This window comes from Tachypleus tridentatus, chromosome 12 (genome assembly GCF_004210375.1).
Source record: "Tachypleus tridentatus isolate NWPU-2018 chromosome 12, ASM421037v1, whole genome shotgun sequence".
Lineage (NCBI taxonomy): Eukaryota > Metazoa > Arthropoda > Merostomata > Xiphosura > Limulidae > Tachypleus > Tachypleus tridentatus.
Window position 1 is genome coordinate 11,398,323 of NC_134836.1, and position 21,339 is coordinate 11,419,661.

Here is a 21,339-nt window from a genome sequence, read left to right on the forward strand (position 1 = left end):
CTTGCCCTGGAAGTTGATATTTTGAGATTTCGCTTTCTGTTGTGGTATTAGTTGTGCGTCGAGATGATATGGCTTTCCACACTGTATCTGTGGAGTGTCAGATTTTTCATTACTGCACAAACATGTTTCACAACTATCTTGTGGTTCATGATGTGCAATAGTTGCACAAGCATTTTCAGACTCGCCCTCTGATGAACATGGTATTTCCTCTGTATGGCAAGTTTCTATTCCTTTGCTTGAAGTTGTTGGATTATCTGCATTGTCACTTGTAGTATTAGTAACTGGCTTGCAGAACTGTCTAATATCGGACAGTTTCAGACGCTTGCTTGTCATAATTGGAATCTGTTTCCCAGATGACTCAACAGACTAAAATACAGTATTTATTGAAAAACTCTGACGTACAACAAACGAAGATAGAAAAGAATGGAAGTAGAACTGAACTGTACAATGTATTTAAGTCGAACTCGCGAACCTCACAGCGACTACCGAGCCGGCTGACCGCCAGGGCATCGCTGGGACAATAATGTGTGTTAGTTACAACACAAGTAATTGCAAGTTTCTCGACAAATTCTTAAACAATAACAAATATATTATATTCCTGTTAAAGCTCATCAAAAGGCAAACACGTTGTGATATAATGTCTATAAGCATGTCTATTAAATAAAAACACCTAAACAAAAACTAACAATACAATTCGAGTAGAGGCTTCAGGCCGTTGAAGTCGCTCCTTTTGTGTTATAATTATACAAGAAAATACAATATTTTTACTATCTATGATAAGAGAATATATTGTTCTTTTACCATAAAGCACCAGCACTTTATTAGAGGGCGGTGATAATATGAAATTTCATGGATTAATTAATGAGGGCCACAAACACAGGTCTAATGAGCCCTGTCGTAAAATCGAGGCTCAGACTAAAGGGAGCGGAGGGGGTTGATGTAGGGCGCGTCTGGATCTGAGCGGCCCGAACCTGTCGTTAACTGTACACTGAACGTACACTATAATCAGCGACTTCGGCAGCTGAGGAGAGTAAGGCGTTCGACAATAAAACCGGCTAGACATGCATGAGAACAAATGGCGTAGGAAAACCGCACAATATACACATAAGATTGATGCAACTACAAGCTACAAATGGCCTGCCAGATCTAGATCACAGGAGTTTACGCTTGGGAGTAATATTTTCGAATTTCATGCTCTGTTCAATCTGTTGTGATGAAAATTTTACTTAATCTTACACTACATACAAGACGTAGGTAGATTCTGTGATAGTGTTTGTAAGACTTGCATGTATACTTAGGCCTACTGACTGATACTTACGAACTATCGCTTAGATCGAAAAGCTTGGAAGCACGCCGATATTAAAGATGAACATTTCGGCTACTGAAAAAGCCTACATCTAAGCCTAATTATGTAATTCGATTGGTAAGAACACGAGAATCACAAGAACAAACACACAATTTGTAGGCCTGTGACGCAGTAAAACAATTCACCATACCCTCACCTAAAATGAAAGGGGAATGTATCCCCCATCCACCCAGGATCTACGCCCCTGATTTCGACTGACTTCCTGATGAATGTAACGGAACCACTGCCACGCTATTATTTCTGGTGTTACACTAAACAGTTTATTTTTGGATAAGTTTTCTTGTTTTCTTAATTAGGTAGCAACATCCATAAGCAAGCTGCTCGTCTTTCTTTGCAGATCCATGTCTCGGAGTGGAATGTCCTTCTAACCAAGTTTGTCAGTTAGACGACAATCGAAACCCCATATGTCGATGTAATGCCATCTGTCCTCGAGATTTCCGACCTGTGTGCGGTTCTGATGGGAAGACCTACACAAACGAATGCATCCTGCGCGTGGCGGCGTGCAAGTCGCGACGAAGCCTCAGGATAATTTATATGGATAAATGTAGCGAAGGTAAGAGATGAGATTTGATGATCCAATTCTTTGGCAAAATAGTTAGACTTCAGCCAAACATAGACATTATTCTTCTTCAGATACAGTTTCCACACAATAATATCAAATGCTATGAAATCAATCTACTCTTCAGCTGTCACAACAATAGTGCAATATTTCAAACGAAAATAATCGATCATATACAGTTTCCACACAACACAACATTATGAAATTCTGTGACCGTTAAAGTACTACTTTTATTGTTATTATTACATGTTAAAAATATTACATCAGCTACTGTTAAAACAGAATAATTCAGCATGAATTATCCAAATCTATGTAAATCCTATAATGAAAGTGAGCATGTTATACGAAAACGACTTTGAATATGCAAATAAGTAAGTTATGTGACAACAACTTCTGATATAAGGTTACAGTCGAGCATAATGTATCATAATGTAATGGAATACGTAAAATATAATGTATCGTTAAATAACAGAATACGTGGAGTGTAATATATAGTCATGTAACAGAATACGTGGGATGTAATGTGTCTTAAGTAATGAAATACATGGAACATAATGTATCATAAAGTACTGGAATAAGTGGAATGTAGCGTATCATAACGTAATGGGATAGGTGAAGCGTAGTGTATTATAAAGTAATGCAATACATGACACGTAATGTATCATAGAGTAGTGCAATACATGAAATTTAATGTATCATAAAGTAATGCAATACGTAAAAGGGAATGTATCATAAAGTAATGCAATATGTTGAACTTAATAAGCTTTTGGAAAGAGGTACGAAACTATCCTTTCTGATGTAAAATATTCACACATTCACATCATAAATTTGTGTTCAGATCGGGGAATGTCACTTGTACTTAGTGTCATTAGAAGACAAAGAGATATGTATCAACTCGGTTAACCAGGATCATACATTAAGAGACCTGCAACAAGTCACGCTCAACCTGTGTAAAGCAGAATTTGACGTATTGTAAGATATGAGATTTCACAAACACGAAGGTTACAGTTCATTTTCCCAGGTAACAGTACATAACATAATAAAACAGATTTTCGTCCCCATCCAGAAAAGCTGTCCCATACGTCAGCAACTGACGAACAAAAGAGATATTCAAGTTTTTCTGTAAAAGGGAACATACCGGTAAAGTCTCCGAATGCAGAGTATTTAGATTATTGTGCCATCAAATTGAACCTTTCAATACGGACTGTGGTGAGATTTGAGAATCACTTTAATATAACATGCTCACCATCTGTTTTAGTTTTAATTATAGTTGTTTGATATTTTCATGGTCACATTATCAGTTTCTAGTAACTATACAAACCCTGTCTCGTTAATAAACTTAGAGTCTAGTGTTGCTTGTTGTTAAAGAATCTATACTACCAATGTCTAGTTATTAAATTTACAGTTTAGTGTTATTTGGTGTTAAAGTATTCGTACTACCAGTGTTTAATTTGTAATTTTACATTGTACTGTTATTTTATGTTAAAGTATTTGTTCCACCAGTGTCTAGTTAGTAAGTTAACATTGTACTGCTATCGGATGTTAAAGAATTCTTACTACCAGTGTCTAATTAGTAAGTAGTAAATATATTGCTTCCAACCCGTTTGTGAACTAACGTCCTAGCTCAAATGTAGCGTACCGTCTATTGTCCCAAGGGGCCAACCCTTGCGAAAGTGTCCAGTGTGGCCCTGGTCAAGAGTGTGACATTGACAGGTATGGAATCGCCAGCTGTAAATGCCCCTCCAGCTGTGAGCCTGTCATGAGACCAGTGTGCGGAACGGATCAAGTAACCCACGACAACGTATGCGAAATGAGAAGACACGCTTGTATTCAGAGGACTGTGGTGGCTGTGGCTTACAAAGGAGTCTGTGGTAAGTAACTGTTGTTACACGAGTAAAGCACTTGTTATCATCACTAAGAAACGCATTTGTGTCACATCTAAACGTGGTGTGTTTGTTTCGTTCACAACCCGTATAATAACTTAAGTATGTATTCTTTATCTGTGCTGACCCTCCTTATAGTTTCGTATCAAAACCAAAATCACCAGCATTCTTCAGATGTCATTTACATTTATCTATTTAACCACAACTCAGGCACCAATGTGTTTTAAGCTTCACGAACAAAAAAACCCATCAATTTTAAGGTGTACGTATCAGGAACAATCGAGTTTTAGTTTTATAAATTAGAAATCAGTCATTTTATATTTTAATTGTTAATTCATAGTAAAATAACCTCTGTTGAAGTATTTAAATACCTCTTTTAATTTAAAGAGTAGCACCAGATCCTGATACCAGTAACTCGTTTTTAATAAATTAATGATTTTTAAAATAATCTAATAATGAAGTGATTTTTCTTGGAAACAACAAAGCTACGATTATAAGTACAATCAAACCAGATATATTATTAATAATTCCAGAATAATAAAATAAAAACTAAATAACCGTTTGTTCAGATCTTAAGGGGCCTTGCCATGATTTTGAATGTCACTCTGGTGCCATGTGTGTGGTGAAGAAAGAGAAACCGGTTTGTGAATGTCCAACTTGTTCCGAGGAATTCCAGCCCGTTTGTGGAAGTGATGGAATATTATATAGTAATCCTTGTAAACTAAAAAAGGAATCTTGTGAAAGAAGAACTAATATCGAGATCGTTTACGATGGACGTTGTGGTGAGTTTTAGCCATTATGAGTCATTTAACTCCTACTGAGTTGTACATGCTAGCCATTATGGATCATCTAAGTTCTACTGTAATGAACCTGTTAGTTATTGTACATCATGTATCATCTAACTCCTACTTTGATGCACATGTTAACCATTATGGGTCATCTAACTTCTACTGTATTGTACATGCTAGCCAGTATGGGTAATCTTGTATTACACAACACGTGTAATACAAATTCTGATGGTCTGTACGTAGTATCTTATGGTGACAAGTAGTTTTATATTATCTCATCTGACATCAAGTAACAAAATAAAGATCATGACCAGCTGAGAACTTCAATCGTGTAATCTATCGAAAAGGCAAAAGGAAAAATTATTATCCTCTGGAGATAAATATGGATTAAGAAGTAAAAATCTAATTTTGTTTCACTGTTAGCTTTGATGTTTTTAGGTTTAAGTCTAAAATGTTTAAAAATATTTATTAAATAATAAATTAAACTTCACGGTTCTACTGAGAGTTTTCAAAAATTTACTGTTGATAAATATAATTATCCTTATGTACATGATATTTACTGGTGTTCGTGGAAACTGAAAGTTACTTTTAACAATGGCTACCTTTGCAGACCGTTGTGAGAACAAACGATGTGAGTATTATGCTGTGTGTGAAGACGATGGCAATGGTGGCGCTAAGTGCGTCTGTCCTCAAGCTTGTGTCCAGGTAGGACTTGTTTAGGAGTCCCTACTGTGTTGATGTTAAAGTTTTAATTAATTAGTTGGAGTCTCCAGTGAGTGTGGATGTTTAAAGTGTTAGATAATTAACACTGTAGTTGGAGTCCCCAGTGTATGGATCTTTAAAGTTTAAATTAAATAACGCTGTAGTTAGAATCCTAGTGTGTTAATGTTAAAATTTTCACCAATTAACACTATAGTTTGAGTTCCCAGTGTGTTGATGTTAAAATCTTAATTAATTAACGCTGTAGTTTGCTTGTTTGGTTTTGAATTCCGCACAAAGCTACTTGAGGGTTATCTGCGCTAGCCGTCCCTAATTTTGTAGTGTAAGACTAGAGGGAAGGCAACTAGTCATGACCACCCACTGCCAACTCTTAGGCTACTCTTTCACCAACGAATAGTGGGCTTGACCGTCACATTATAACGTCTCCACGGCTGAAAGGGTCAGCATGCTTCGAGCCCGCGACCCTCAAATTACGAGTCGAACGCCTTAATCCACCTAGCCATGCCAGACCCGCTGTAGTTGGAGTACCCAGTGTGTTGACGTAAAAATTTTAATAAATTAACACTGTAGTTGGAGTACCTAGTGTATTGACGCTAAAATTTTAATTAATTAATGCTTTAGTTGGAGTACCCAGTGTGTTGATGTTCAAATTTTAATTAATTAACACTGTAGTTGGAATACCCAGTGTGTTGATGTTCAAATTTTAATTAACACTGTAGTTGGAGTACGTAGTGTGTTGACGCTAAAATTTTAAGTAATTAACGCTGTAGTTGGAGTGCCTAGTATAATGACGTTGAAACTTTAATTAATTAATGCTGTATTGGAGTACCAGTATATGGTTATTTAAAGCTATAAATAATTTACATTGTAGTTGGAGTCTCCAGTGTGTGGAAATGATGGAGAAACGTACAGGAATGAGTGCGAATTAAAGGTTGCAGCATGTAACAAGAAACAGTACATAAAAGTTGTTTCCAAAGGTCCATGTGGTGAGATATAGTTTTCTTTCTCTAACTAATCGTCTACGAAACATTTATTTATTGTAAATATCCAGATTAGGTTTGCTTCTATATGCTTGAACAATTGGTTTTCTGTATACCTAATCCGTCTCGAACGGTTGTTTTGAACTAAACACAATTCTAAACAATGGGCTATCTGTGCTCTGCCCACCACAACTATCGAACCCAGATTTTAGCGTTGTAATTCCGCAGAAATACCGCTTTTCCACTGAGCGACGTCTCGAACGGAGACATGGTTTGATTTGATTTTGAATTTCGCGCAAAGCTACACGTGGACTATGTGTGCTAGCCGTCCCTAATTTAGTAGAGACAAAGCAGCTAGCCATCACCACCCACCGCCAACTTTTGAGCTACTCTTTTACCAACGAATAGTTGGATTCACCATACATTACAATGCCCCCATGGCTGAAAGGGCGAGTATGTTTGTTGTGACGGGGATTTGAACCCGCGACTCTCAGGACATGGTTTGTTCGTCGCATATCACATATATTCTAGAAATTTCACAGAAAATTCACAATGAATCATTAAATCCTAATATACTGAAATAATGATTTCGTTTAGAAACATGCATATATCTTATATATTAACTAGTTTAAAATGAACATATTCCAATTTTCGCGGGTAATTATTTAAAATAATTTCTATAAAAAATATTGAACTTAAAAGCTTTAAATTGTTCCTGAAACAGGAAATTCAATTCCTCATCTATCGAAAATACTCTTTAACAGTTAACATGATTTAACAGTTTCTAGACTTTCAAGGGGGGGAGTAACTGTTTACGATAAATATGTAAAAGTCCTGTTATTTTAATGGTTTTTATCCTTTTTCATTTTTATATTTCGGTAAAAAATAATGCAAAGTTCTATCCACTTAACGAAAAATCAAGCGTTCAATTTAGTCGTTTTTAGTAGTCGTTTAATTGCTGAATTTCCTCTCATTGATTAACCAATACACTTATTAACAACAAATTTCCGGTGTTTTTTTTTAAATATAATATCTCTTAAAAATTTCGAGACACCAAGTTAAACGTCGACACTGGGAGAATTCTTCGGTAGCTCACGTTATTCTTCGTCAATCCAAAACACCATCTACTGGACGGTGCAAAAAAATAAAAATAAAAATAAAAATATAAAAACAAGTGTAGTCAAGAGCCATGTGTTACAAAGAAAGATTCTGTTAGAAACAAGACCTAGAGAAAAGGTTGACTTAACTGGAATAAAATACATTTTTAATACACACACACACACACACACACACACACATATATATGTATATAATTATCATCTATTATATTATAAATAGTACTAAGTTTATCTTATATTTTTAGTTTTGTGAATTTCCTTATATCAGGCTACACAAAAATGAAACTTTTTTAACTATACACGACGATTCGTATAAATGTTCATAGAAAATACTGCACTTTATTCTATAGCTTTGTTTTCGTTTTTGCCTATTAAAAACATTTTCGAATAGTTACCATTATTACGTGGCAGTTTAAGGTAAATGAACACTTGAGAACGTAAAATTAGTGAAGTTTGCTTGTAGACTAATATTTTGTTTAACAAAGATCTCTGCAAGAATGTCCACTGTAAAAATGGAGCCCGATGTGAAAACGCCCAGTGTGTCTGTCCATCCGAGTGTCCAAACACTTACGAACCAGTCTGCGCTAATGACGGGTCTAGTTACACTAACGAATGTGAAATGCGAAAAGCTGCCTGTCAACGCACGCAAGAACTCAGTGCGTTATTCTACGGTGAATGTGATGATGTAGGAGGTTCAGGAACAGGTATGTTATCAAAATTGCATCCTCAAAATTAGATTGTAGACAAAGAGCGTATTATCAAAATATCTTGAACCTACTAGGGTTAAGCACACAGTGGTCAACTATCTTCCTGTTTGAGATGAAGATCTGAAAGTCATCCGTCTAGTTTTTCCAGTAACAAACACTGTTCACTCTGTTACAATTTACGCTGTTTGTTACAGCTGTGAGAATACTTGGAGTTCGAATTTTTCGTTGTCATTCAAAACTTGTAATGCATACTGGAGGGATTTACTGGAGTGTAATGGTCTTTTTCTCTAAACTTTTACTAAAATTGCAGTTGTACTGTTTTGCAGGCTTAAAGCATTATGGGTTTCGCTTTATATTAAAAAAAGTTCAGAAATGTTTGTAAATTTATCAAGTTTTGGGAGAATACGAAACAGATCATTACAGCGTTCTACAGGATTGAGGTCTTGCAATCTTGTGATGGTCATTTTAGCTTAGATAGTTAGCATAAAATATGTTTCTAATCGCCACTTTTTTGTTCCTGCCTTTTTTAAGTTTATGCACCAAAACCAAACAAGTATTATACTATATTCTGTAGATATTGGCTCTGGTTTGTGTGAGAACAAGATGTGCCGTTTTGGGGGTGTGTGTGACTACGATTCACATCACTTGCCCCAGTGTGTTTGTGACTTCCGTTGTTCTTCTGACAAGGCTCCTTTATGTGGTTCTGACAGACGACTGTATGAAAATGAATGTAAGCTTAAAGAAGCTGCTTGCAAGTTACAGCAGGAAATTCGAGCTGTTTCCAGAGATTCCTGTAAAGGTGAGGCTGAGGTTAAAGAGATAAGAAATAACCTTCTGACCACACCAAGTTACCTACTTGGAGCAAGACTAAAAGTCAATCTGGTGTTGAATTTAGCTAAATAATTGTACTTTCCTTATATTATTAAATATAAAGACCAACATGCATCATTCTTAAGTGTCTTCGAGCAACAACCAGAGATCTCTGATAAAGCAAGATTATTTATAAACAATTAAAACAGTATCTAATGTCACGTACAGAATTAAAGGAAAAAGTTCGAGCTGTTTGACCCGTTTGGGGTTTAGCTGATGTTTTCATTTTTAACATTTTCATTTGTTTATTTATCATGAAACCAAACTCTCTTGGAAATACTTAATATACTTATGGTACAAATGTACTAAACAAATATAAACTTTCTATTTAAAAATAAACAAACAAGTGCTTTTATATTTGGCTTAGAATATCTAGATGCGCCCTCAAAACCTATTGTAATAAATTTCATAGTGTATATAAAAAAATTAATTCTTGTATAAATATCAATATTAGATTTTACAAAATATATCTTAAAGGACAATATATTTTTAAATTGAACTTGTTTATTATGAATAATAAAATAAAAGTAATAAAATACACAACCAGTTTCTTCCAACTTTATCCTTAACGTTTCTGTAATAACAATTCGATTACGTATGATTCAGTAAAGTACATATCTTGAATAACAGGAATAAATAGGCATCTTATAGGACTAATATAAGACTAAACAGGCATCTTATAAAATTAAAATAAGACTAAACAGACATTTTATTGGCCTAAAATAGGATTGAACAGGTATCTTATAAGACTGAAATAAAATTATAGGCATCTTATAGGACAAAGATACGAACTAAATAGGCATCTTATAAAACTAAACAGACATCTTATAGGACAAAGATACGAACTAAATAGGCATCTTATAAAACTAAACAGACATCTTATAGGACTAAATAGCCATCATATAGGTCTGTTTTTTATTACCTAAAGTATAACCGGTTTAAGTTTCAGTACAAATATAACGATTTTAAGTAGAAAACCACGTTTTAAAAGATATTACAATGCTTCTTAAAATGAGTACTATCTTTCTGAAAAATGCTTATTTTTTGTTGTTAATTAAAAAATATTATTCCAAGTTCTCTTTTTTGCCTTTCTATAATGTCTCGTTTATAACATCATCTGTTTGTTAACCTATAGAATTATTTTGCCTTAAATTATTTCTTCCCAAATTGCCACCATCATAGTTTTATTCACATCTTTATGTTATCTAGAGATTCCTACGACTCCTTGTGATGGAGAACCACCTATAGTGGACCCTGTGAGTGGACAGGAGTATTACTGTGGTGATGGCCCCGGAAATAAGCAGTGTCCTCCTAACAGCCACTGCCATAAAACGACTAGTTTTGCCAAGTGCTGCCGAGAAGGTGAGTGAAACCACGGATGTTTTGTTTATTGTTTTTCTCAAGAGTAGTTACAACTGTTAGTACAATAAAAGTGTTAATTCACCCTCTTAATAAAATATTTTTGTTTTTCTGTAACTAAAAATGCTTATTCTCATATATCTGCTAGAAGTGTTAGGTCATCCCATTAAACAGAAGTGAGATAATTGTAAAACAGAATCGTTGATTCCCCCAGTAACAGAAATTCACCTTATGTATGCAAAAACGGCTCGTTTGGGTTGAGAAAATATTTTACGTAGAAGAGATATGTAGAGATTTTAGTTTTAATCTGGTTTATATTTTCTATTATATCAGTTTTGTATTTATCTTGATTGAACTTTCATCAAAGCATTTATATCTGCTTACTGGTATCTATAACACAAATATATCTGCTTACTGGGATCTATAACACAAATATATCTGCTTACTGGGATCTATAACACAAACATTTTTTTCTTACTATGATACATCTTGAACCTTGTAATTTAGCAACTATCTTTCTCAATATTTTCAAGAAATTGAAACACTGGAGGTAAGTAGTCTAATTTATGTAAAGCAGTCTGAATATATTTCCATCTACGTTTCATTAATGTGAGATAAATAGTGTTTAACTTATACAGTAAAAACTGAAATATTTTCTTTGTTTAGTCTCTTGCATTTTCAGCTGCTTTACAAGGTACCGACACAACACTTCTAAATCTTTACTAATCAATATTTTATGAAATATCAAAGCTTGAAAGTGGACACTTTAAGATTACTATCTATTTCAGTAATGAACAAAAATGTCTACTTTCTCTGTCTTGCATATTTTGTACTCAAAAAGATCATCCAAATTTAAATTGCATTCCTAAATGTTTAAAGACAAAAGGCAGAGTTGTGGTCATTTTCAACAAATTGGCTATGTTGGACAACACAAAGTTTCAAAAAATAGTGTTTATGGTTCTTTCTCACCTGTTGTAGCTGCTGGATGACCCAAACGTTACAATTAGTGCTTATGGTCCTTCCCAATCAATTGTCTTAGAAAAGTGCTTGTGGTTTTTCTGAACCAATTGCCTCTTCTAGATGATCTATATGTTTCAAAAAGTACTTATGACCCTTCTGAACCTATTGAATCTGTTGGATGATCCAAATCTTCCAATATGTGCTTGTGGTTCTTCCCAAACCATTAAATGGTCTTCAGAACTTTACCATCTTGACATATATAATCTTAGATTACACTATGTAACAAAAATTTTACTTTTTCTTGTTCCTGGGCAGAAAGTGTTATTTCCCAAATGCTTATGCCTAAAGTAAATGGAAAAGACTTATTTTTCTCTTCAAACTTTGTTTTTGTGATCTGGGAGCATATAACGAAAACATGATGGGAGACTATATTTAGGGGCTGATGAGTGAAAGTGATTTACATTACAATTGCAAATCTCAAAAAACTACTCACTTCTAAATATTTTTGTTCATTTTTATACAACTTTAGTATAAATACATGTAAATCTTGATTCATATGTTGTTTTATTCAGACTTTATGTAAATAAAAATGTGCAAATTTGCCTGTTTTTACATAGAAAATAGGTTAATTTCTAAATTTCATTATCCAGATCACAAAAGCAAAGTGTGAAAGGAATAATGGCCATTTTCTGTACTTTTACAACATAAGCAATTAAGAAATAACACATACTATCCAGGAACAAAATTTGTGTTACATAGTGTAATATACTACATATTTCTTTAAATTACTTCTTTGTCTATATTAATTTTTAGTGGCCAGAATAAAAGATTGTAGTGACACCTCATATGGATGCTGTTCAGACGGTAAAACTCCAGCTCAAGGATCAGAGAATGCTGGCTGTCCTAGTAAGTCTTGCATGCAGTAACTTAACTTTGTCTTTTAGGAACATGAAGTAGAGATTCACTTTGAATTCTACTTCTAATGTTTTGAGACTGTTGGGAACCAAATTGCTTTATACAATAAACAGTGGTGTCATTCTTTATTATTCTATTAACTTTTCTGTATGATGTAAAATAAATCATTATGTCGACATAACAACTACACTTGCAGGTGTGTGTGTGTAGTGTGTTTAACAAATCATCTAATCTGTCTCTTCTACACTTGTAGGTGTGTGTGGTTGTAACAGACTAGGTTCATACAGCCTGACCTGTGATCCTGAATCCAAACAGTGCCCATGTAAACCTGGAGTTGGTGGTCTTAGATGTGACCGGTGTGAACCTGGATTCTGGGGTATTCATAAAATTGCTGATGGAAATAGTGGATGTACACGTAGGTTTATGGATATATTATAAATAATGTGTTAGTCAGCCATAATTGCTTTATAGTGGCATTTTAAGGAACATGTCCCTGTTTATTTTGTCAGCCTTAAAATTATCATGTGTACATATAAATTAAGTTGAAAATTTTAGCTGAAATTTAAAGTTGATTCATTGAAGTCTTTAGAAAAATACAGTTTAATTTCAAAGTTAATTTTCATCACTCTAGAGTTAACTATGTCTCAGATTTACTGGTGCAAATCAATTGTAGAACACTCTGTTAATATTTAGCCCATGATATAAAATCAGATAGAAAAGTATCCTCCACATGGAATTAACTTAGAATTTCGTTTGAATGTTAGCTAAAAGGCTAAATTGGAAGCTAGCAGATAGACTGAAATCAATAGTTGTGTAATAAAATTTGAAACCTAGAAGGCTGTCAATCTTCCTTATCAAGAATGATAAAACTTGTTTGTATGGAAGATGTTCATTTATTTGAAGTTCAGTGTGTTAAGGAATTTCACACTTAATGCAGATAAGAAACTTTCTACTCCACACTTTTTATGCCTTGTTGTTTTTCTCTTGTTTATTCAAAATGGCTAGCACACAGATTTGAAACACCAAAAATTTACAGACGAGATAAAACTTACTCAGCCACTGCTTTATAATATTCAACTTGTAGCTTACCTACTGTTGGACTTGCATGAATTATAATTTTAATGTAATTCTAAAACCTGTAATAATTTTTTTTGCTAATCCATTAAAAATTTTATATGTTACAAAGAAGTTAATTGTGTACTAAAATTGCTACCTTTATCTACTTTGAGAGTTTCTCGGCACAGAATGTGTAGTGAATAATATGATTAGGCTATAATAGATAGGTTAAAATATACCAAGTAATTCTATGACTGGAGTTTACCAAGTAATATGTTTTGTGTCATTAGAGTGTACCAAGTGATATGTCACAGGTTTGAATCTCTGTTGTACCAAACATGCTCACCCTTTCAGCCGTGGGGGTGTTATAAGTGGAGATCAATCCCACTGTTTGTTGGTAAAAGAGTAGCCTAAGAGTTGGTGGTGGGTGGTGATGACTAGTTGCCTTCCCTCTAGTCCTACACTGCTAAATTAGGGACAGCTAGCACAGATAGCTCTCATGTTGCTTTGTGCAAAGTTCAAAACAAATCAAACCAAGTAACATGGTTACTGTGATTGGAATTTAGTAAGTAATATTTTTACCATGACTGGAGCATTGAGAGTGATATATTTACCATGACCAGAGTTTAAGAACCAATATGTTTAATGTAGCTATAATGTTTAGTGATTAATATATTAATTGTGACTAGGATTTAACAAGTGATATGCTTATTATGACTACAGTTTTCCAAGTGATATATTTATTGTCACTAGAGTTTAATAAGTGATATGCTTACTGTCACTAGAGTTATCAAGTGACATTTACCATGACTGGAGTTTAACAAGCGATATGTTTACTGTGACTGGGGTTATCAAGTGTTTACTATCACTGTACTTTGTCAAGTGATACGTTTATTGTGATTGGATTTTATCAAGTGTTTACTATCACTGTAGTTTATCAAGTGATACATTTACTGTGATTGTATTTTATCAAGTGACATGTTTTTTTGTGGCTGGAGTTTAAAAAGTGATATGTTTACTGCACCTATAGTTTAAAAAGTGATATGTTTACTGTGACTTGGGTTTATCAAGTGTTTACTATCACTATAGTTTATCAAGTGATATGTTTACTGTGACTGGATTTTATCAAGTGACATGTTTTTTGTGGCTGGAGTTTAACAAGTGATATGTTTGCTGCACCTATAGTTTAAAAAGTGACATGTTTACTGTGACTGGAGTTTAAGAAGTGATATGCCTACTGGGACTGTAATATTTAATGAGTGAAATTATTACTGTGACTGACCAAGTAACAACACAACCAAGAAGTTTTGTGTGCATGTGTCAGTAGTAGTTCACCTATGTATAAATATGGAGCTAGTTTACCTTGTAGCTGATGTTCTTTCAGATAACATCCATTCTTCTCGATCTGCTAGGTTGTGGATGTAATGAATATGGATCGGTTCGTGATGACTGTGAACAGACAACAGGAAGGTGTGTTTGTAAGCCTGACGTTGATGGAATGAAGTGTGATCGTTGTGCTATAGGAAAAGTGTTGGAACCACAGGGTTGTGTTGATGGTAAGTTATCCATTTCTAAGGTGTACATTACTGGTTCTGATAAACATTCTTGGTTCCTCCGACGTTACTTGTGCAATGTTAGTGATAAACATTTGTCATTTAAATTCTTCATCACAGATGAGTAAACCTAGTTTTTAGATTATTTTCTGCAAAATATTTTTATAGTTCATGCTAAGATATATTCGCATATATAATCAGCTTCTTCCTGTTATCATAAACATGTAAGTTACTTTTGCTTGGTAAACAACCAGTTTCTCCTACTCATTAATGTTTAAGTTGTTTCTATCAATAACCAGTTTCTTTCATTTCACTTCTTACTGCTGATGAACAAGAAGGATGTATGTATTGATTGTATAGAAAACTTGACTGACTGTAAATTAATAAAAAATATCCATGCTTGACGACAACATATGGTTCAACGTTTAATTGAATTCTATGTCGTTTTTACCAGCATCTTTGGCGAAAATGGAAGGGGAATCGTGTGACAGCTTGACTTGTAAGTATGGTGCCAACTGTACAGAGAAGAATGGTCGAGTACAGTGTGTATGTGACTTTATATGCCCTTCCTCTGAAGCCAACAACCCAGTCTGTGGGAACGATGGCTATACTTATGGGTCAGAATGCCAGCTTCGGTTGCTTAGTTGTCGTTATCAGAAGCCTCTTTCAGTTACGAACAAGGGCCCTTGTAAACGAGGTAGAGCTTTTTCTTAGTGCAACAGTTTTCTTCAGAAACAACAAGTTAAATAAAACAGTTGAATGTCTCGTATTCTTTGCAAGAATATTGAAGATATATTTTATCAAATAACAGAGATCTGAGTATACTATGAAAAAATTCTAGACTGAATAATTATGAATGCTAAACTTCAATAAGCTAATTGAGAAGACAACACTAAGGAATACTTGACAATTAAAGTTAAGGAGACTACAATGCTTTAATAAACTAGTTGGTTAATTTTATGGAGATTACTGTACTTAAATAAAGTTAAGGTGGAAGACTTTACTTTGAAACAAAGGTCATGTAAAGTAAAAAAAATACTAGTTTGATTTATTTCGTATTTGATTATTTTACTCAAAAACTGTTTGTTTTCTTTTATTAGATGTGGATGTAACACCCACAGGTAGCCCTGTTCGTCGTTCCACGGTTCAGAAGTCAACTGTCGATCAGTTTGAGTCAAAGTCAACACGAGACATTACTCTAAGTCTACCAGAAAATTTGTATCTTAGTACCAGACCTACTATTGCAGCACCAGTAGAAATGGGTAAGTCAAACAATCCACCTTGTCATCGTGAATACTACAAAATGAGGTTGTTAACATGTAGGTTTATAGGTTTCTCTTTATCATAAAGAGGTTTTTTAGTCATACGTCTACAGGTTCTTACGAATCCCCGTCACACCAAATATGTTTGTCCTTTCAGTCGTTGGAACGTTATAATGTGATGGACAATCCCACTATTCGTTGATAGAAGAGTAGCACAAGAGTTGGCAATAGGTGGTGAACTTTAAAAACAAACATGTTCTTAACCCTATTATAAATACCACATAATTCATTTTTCAGATCCACTTTTATAGTTTTCAAACAATTCAAACTAATGTCTCTGCTTATTACCTTAATGTGGATTTACATTTTAATTTGTACAGAAAACTCTGTGGAAGTTCCAGCATTTTCTGGTCGGTCCTGGATCGAGCTCCAGAGACTTGAAGCTTATGTGCGTATGAACGTGAAGTTGGAGTTTCTCACTCTTGCTAATGATGGCATACTTCTTTATAATGGACAGAGTAATGGTGGAAATCAGCAAGGTCATGGCGATTTTGTTTCCTTAGCAGTTAAAGATGGCTACGTGATATTCAGGCAAGTTTCTTAGCAATTCTTACTGGCACAATATATCAAACTTATGTTGTGGTTGATAAGCCAATTGCTACCACAGTAAACCAAACTTATGTTATGGCTTATAAAGCAGGTACTAGTACAATAAACCAAACTTATGTTGTGGTTGATAAAGTAGGTTCTAACCCAGTAAACCAAAGTTATGTTATGATTGATAAACCATGTACTCTCACAGTAAACTAATGTTGTGTCGTGGTTAATAAATAAGGTACTAACAGTAAACTAAAGTTATATTCTGGTTAATAAACAAGGTAGATATGCAATGACAGTTTTCAGGTTATTTATTTCCTTGTCTTTTTTCTTGCCATTTTTTAAAACTACAGTTAACGTTACATAAAGCTTTTATAACTAATATTTTGTGGGTTTTGTGATGATCAATTCAAGTATAGATTAGTAAGTGTTTTCTTGCTAAATACCTTCGAAGTTAACTTATCACCTTTCTCATAAGCAACTTTAATGTTAGGATGTAATAAACTTAAAAATGTTAAAACTGTACAACTATTTATCCAGAAACAAAGTCAGCAGATATGTTATCAACACATCTGACAAACAAAACTCTTAGGTTAACAGTACTTTAACATTATAGCCAACCATGTTTATAGACATGTTAGCTAGAAGTACAACAAACTATAATGAACTGTCATACGTATCCTTTCAATCCAATCATTAAGTTCAGATACAGTATGTGTTGTTCTAAACATTAATATTTTGTGAGGAAGTTGTGCATCGTATTTCCATCTTTCATTAGGCAAGAAGAAATAAAGTCAACAGATTTTTTTAGGCCCTAGTATTGCCTTGTGACTAGAGCCCTTGACCCCCAATCTGCGAGTCTGTGGATCAAATACCGTCAATGAATGATCTCGTTATAATGATGTGGTCAATGCTATTCTTCTTCAGAGATACAGAGATGGCCAAGAGTTGGCGACAGGTGATAGTGACTAGCTGCCTTCTTTTACTCTGTTACTTCGGAATAAGGGAGGGCTAGCATGGATAGCTCTCAAGTACCTTTGGACGACATTCAATAACTAGGGAAACAAAAAATTTCATTCATTGTTAATAACACTACAGCATCAAACCAATTAAGAAACTGTGAGTTAAATGTAATAAAATTTTATGCATTTTTATATCCTTTTTCCCTGCAAAGCATAAAATCTGAACATATACCCAACTTATAATTACTAGCTTTTCTAGTTGAGATATCAAGTCTAAGAGAAAAGCTATATTTTGTCTTCAGATACGACCTAGGAAGTGGTCCGGTTGAGCTTCGCTCAACACAGAGGTTACAGCCAGGCAAGTTCCATCGAGTTGTAGCCAAACGGTACCTCCAAGAAGGTGTGTTAACAGTGGAGGGTCAAGAGGCTGTAACCGGAAGTAGCGAAGGTAGTTTAAAGTCCCTGGATCTGGATGAGAATTTGTTTATTGGGTACATTCCCACAACAAATAAAAAGTAAGTGGAAAGTTGAAAATGTAAAACTTTTCTGTTTGTGAATAATTTAAAATAACACGTCCATTATACTTTGGATCATAAAATTTGTTTCTGCTATTTATGTAATAGAACTATATGGATGAACATGTTTTATATTTTGTGGGTAGTAAATTCAACTGTGAAAAAACAGGTTAAAGGTCATCGGGATTAACAGCACAGCAACAAAAATGTTTTGAATAAATTCTGATGATTTTACTTGAATCTCTTTGTATTTCATCTCACTAATGAATTATTAAACACAACAACTCGAATAACCAAGTTTTAGTTCAACAACAATACGTTAGCTGGAACTAAAGTAACCAAGTTTCATGTCAATAACAAAATAGTAAACATAACCAGAATAACCAAATTTGATGTAAATAACATTTTAAACACAACCAAAGTAACGAAGCTTGATGTTAATAACAACTTGTTAATCAGTAACAAAAGTTTCATTTTAATAACTATGCCACACATACCACGAATAACCGAAGTTAATTGTGTTGGCAAAGGTTTTAAACGGAGATACGTGGTAAAAAAGGAAACCTCCATTTTTCAGGGTCTTCAGTAATGTGGGCGTCAGTATGGGGTTAGTAGGTTGCATACGGCGTCTTCACATTGGAAGGAAGAGGATAGACTTGCAGTATCCTGTATCTACTGACATACTAAATGCTGCACTCATTAGTATGTTGATTGTTGTATCGTATTACACGTGTTTTACTGATATTTAATCACGTTATATCCACCGTTATAGATTGAACTACAAAATCTGATGTATGCATATATAGAAAATGTTTAGATTTTGTCAGTGTAATGACATTTTTATACTAAAGTAATTCACATGAACTTGTGTTTCTTTACCTACCATCAATATTAACATAGTTCTAACTGTATTGTCGTTGCGAATATAAAGTTATTGTAAAGGGGATCTATTGGTTAATCATAAGTGTTTAGCTATATTTTTCTGTGATCTTAATGCCTTAAAAATAATATTTACTACTAAGTTTATCTTAAGCCTAATTTGTTAGTTAATCACCAGTGTTAAGTTATATTTTTATGTTATTTTAATGTCTTCCAAAACGATATTTACTTGTAAGATTAACTTAAGCCAAATATTTCAGTTAATTATCATTGTTTAGTTATATTTTCTATATACTTAACGTATTAAAAAACGATATTAACTTATATGGTTATCGTAAACCTAATTTGTTCATTAATCATCAGTGTTTAGTCATACTTTTGTATGATTGTAACGTATTACAAAAATGGTATTTACTTGTAATGCTATATCAAGCCTGATCTGTCGATTAACATCTATTTCTTGTCTGTACAATATCTGTAATGGATTGAAACGCAAGCTTTTATTCGAATGTCATTCTTCACCCATTAGGCCTACGCGATTATAATTATATGGTAGATAATGCTTATTCTGGTAACGCGAGAATTATAAATAAAATGTTTATAATACTTTCAAAGAAATAATTTTTTACAGTAACCCTTAAGGAAAAATTGAAATAAAATTATTTTAAGTCTTATTATGGAGTAACACGAGGCCTAAGTCTATTATAATATCGTAATGTTTGTTATTTTTAAGGAAATTGTTCCGACAACCATTGCAACAGTATGCCCTGTGAAAACGGAGGAACATGCTTGCCTGCAGAAGAAGATGGTTACCAGTGTTTGTGTCTTCCAGGATACGCTGGTAAGAAAACGGTGCATCTTTTAACTCATAATTTACTCGATTTCTATACAATATTCTGAATTGCGCTTAGAAATATTTTGTGTTTATTCTCTAGTCAAGTGAAACTATGAAATCAGTGTTTTGAGTCTAAATAATATAACGACATTATAGGAAGGCAGTGTGAAGTTTCCATAAACCCTTGTGCTAATAATCCTTGTGAAGTGGGAGCGACGTGTGCTGTTTTGCCGCAGGGAGGTTATTCCTGTAAGTGTCCACTAGGCCTACATGGATCTAAATGTGAATACTGTAAGTATTAAGTACCGTTAAATGGATGACGGTATAATGTGGTTTTTATATTAATGACACTAAAGAAAAGCTATTATTTTCTTGTATAAAGAAGAACGAGATGAATATAATTATTAACTTAAACGTTATTGTACTGAAATAATGCTGGAATTACATTTTACGTAGATCAATCTTTGCTTAATTAATGTAGAACTACTTGCATTAGAAACATACTATATAATAATAAGTATGTTGTTATAGATGGATGGTGTGAAATGTCTCCTACTATATTAGTATGTTGTTAAGAGCTTGGTGATGTGAAATATGTCTCCTACTATTGTTGTTAAGAGCTTGGTGGTGTGAAATACGTCTACTGCTATATTAGTATTTTGTTAGAGGTATTGTAAAATACGTTTCCTTCAATACACTTAGTGGCCGATTTATTAGACACACCTATCTAGTACCAGGTAGAAACCCCTTTGCCTCCAGAACAGCCTGAATTCTTTGTATCATGGATTCAAGAAGGTGCTGGAAATATTTCTTATTCTTATTGCGTATTCCATAGCATCACGCAGTTCCTATAAATTTACTGGCTACACATTCATGCTTTGAACCTCCCATTCAACCTCATCCCAAAGGTGCTCTATTGGATTGAGATCTGGGACTGTGTAGGCTATTGGAGTACACTGAAGTCACTGTCGTGTTCGTGAAAACAGCTTGAGATAATGCGTGTTTTGTGACATGAAGCATTATCTTGCTGGAAGTAACCATTGGAAAACGGGTATACTGTGGCCATAAAGGGATGCACATGGTCAGCAACAATGCTCAAGTACGCTGTGGCATTCAAATGATGCTCAATTGGTATTAAGAGGACTAATATGTGCCAAGAAAACATTTCTCACACCATTACACCACCACCAGCAGTCTTTACCGTTAACACAAGGCAGGAAGGATTCAGGAACTCGTGCTATTTACATAAAATTCTGGCCGTATCATCTACATATCGTAGCAGAAATCGAGATTCATTAGACCAGGTGACATCTCACCAATGTTCAGTCGTTCAGTTTTGTAGCCTTATGTTCCTGCTCTTAGCTGACAGGGGGGGGGGAACCCAGCGTGGTCTTCTGCTGCTGTTACCCATCCACTTCAAGGTTTGACGCGTTGTGCGTTCAGAGATGTTCTTAT

The 21,339-nt window shown here is 34.2% G+C and overlaps 1 protein-coding gene and 1 long non-coding RNA gene across 7 annotated transcripts in view; one reads left to right on the forward strand and one right to left on the reverse strand.

Moving 5' to 3' along the window:
- The window catches only part of LOC143234494 (agrin-like), a 121,344-nt gene that overhangs the window by 85,577 nt on the left and 14,428 nt on the right, over positions 1 to 21,339 (forward strand). For 3 of the 5 annotated variants that reach the window (XM_076471889.1, XM_076471892.1, XM_076471890.1), the window contains exons 5-22: positions 1,704 to 1,919; positions 3,560 to 3,796; positions 4,378 to 4,590; positions 5,207 to 5,301; positions 6,188 to 6,302; positions 7,900 to 8,118; positions 8,696 to 8,920; positions 10,201 to 10,353; positions 12,124 to 12,216; positions 12,479 to 12,640; positions 14,694 to 14,837; positions 15,289 to 15,531; positions 15,935 to 16,096; positions 16,477 to 16,687; positions 17,958 to 18,170; positions 18,748 to 18,872; positions 19,783 to 19,890; positions 20,041 to 20,175. In XM_076471889.1, coding sequence (XP_076328004.1) covers positions 1,704 to 1,919; positions 3,560 to 3,796; positions 4,378 to 4,590; positions 5,207 to 5,301; positions 6,188 to 6,302; positions 7,900 to 8,118; positions 8,696 to 8,920; positions 10,201 to 10,353; positions 12,124 to 12,216; positions 12,479 to 12,640; positions 14,694 to 14,837; positions 15,289 to 15,531; positions 15,935 to 16,096; positions 16,477 to 16,687; positions 17,958 to 18,170; positions 18,748 to 18,872; positions 19,783 to 19,890; positions 20,041 to 20,175 — 3,069 coding nt within the window. The remainder of the gene's footprint in view (positions 1 to 1,703; positions 1,920 to 3,559; positions 3,797 to 4,377; positions 4,591 to 5,206; positions 5,302 to 6,187; positions 6,303 to 7,899; positions 8,119 to 8,695; positions 8,921 to 10,200; positions 10,354 to 12,123; positions 12,217 to 12,478; positions 12,641 to 14,693; positions 14,838 to 15,288; positions 15,532 to 15,934; positions 16,097 to 16,476; positions 16,688 to 17,957; positions 18,171 to 18,747; positions 18,873 to 19,782; positions 19,891 to 20,040; positions 20,176 to 21,339) is intronic. The other 2 variants (XM_076471891.1, XM_076471893.1) reach the window with 1 other exon arrangement.
- The window catches only part of LOC143234495 (uncharacterized), a 30,238-nt gene continuing 25,886 nt past the window's right edge, over positions 16,988 to 21,339 (reverse strand). For both annotated transcript variants that reach the window (XR_013018687.1, XR_013018688.1), the window contains one exon: positions 16,988 to 17,748. This is a non-coding gene — a long non-coding RNA (uncharacterized LOC143234495). The remainder of the gene's footprint in view (positions 17,749 to 21,339) is intronic.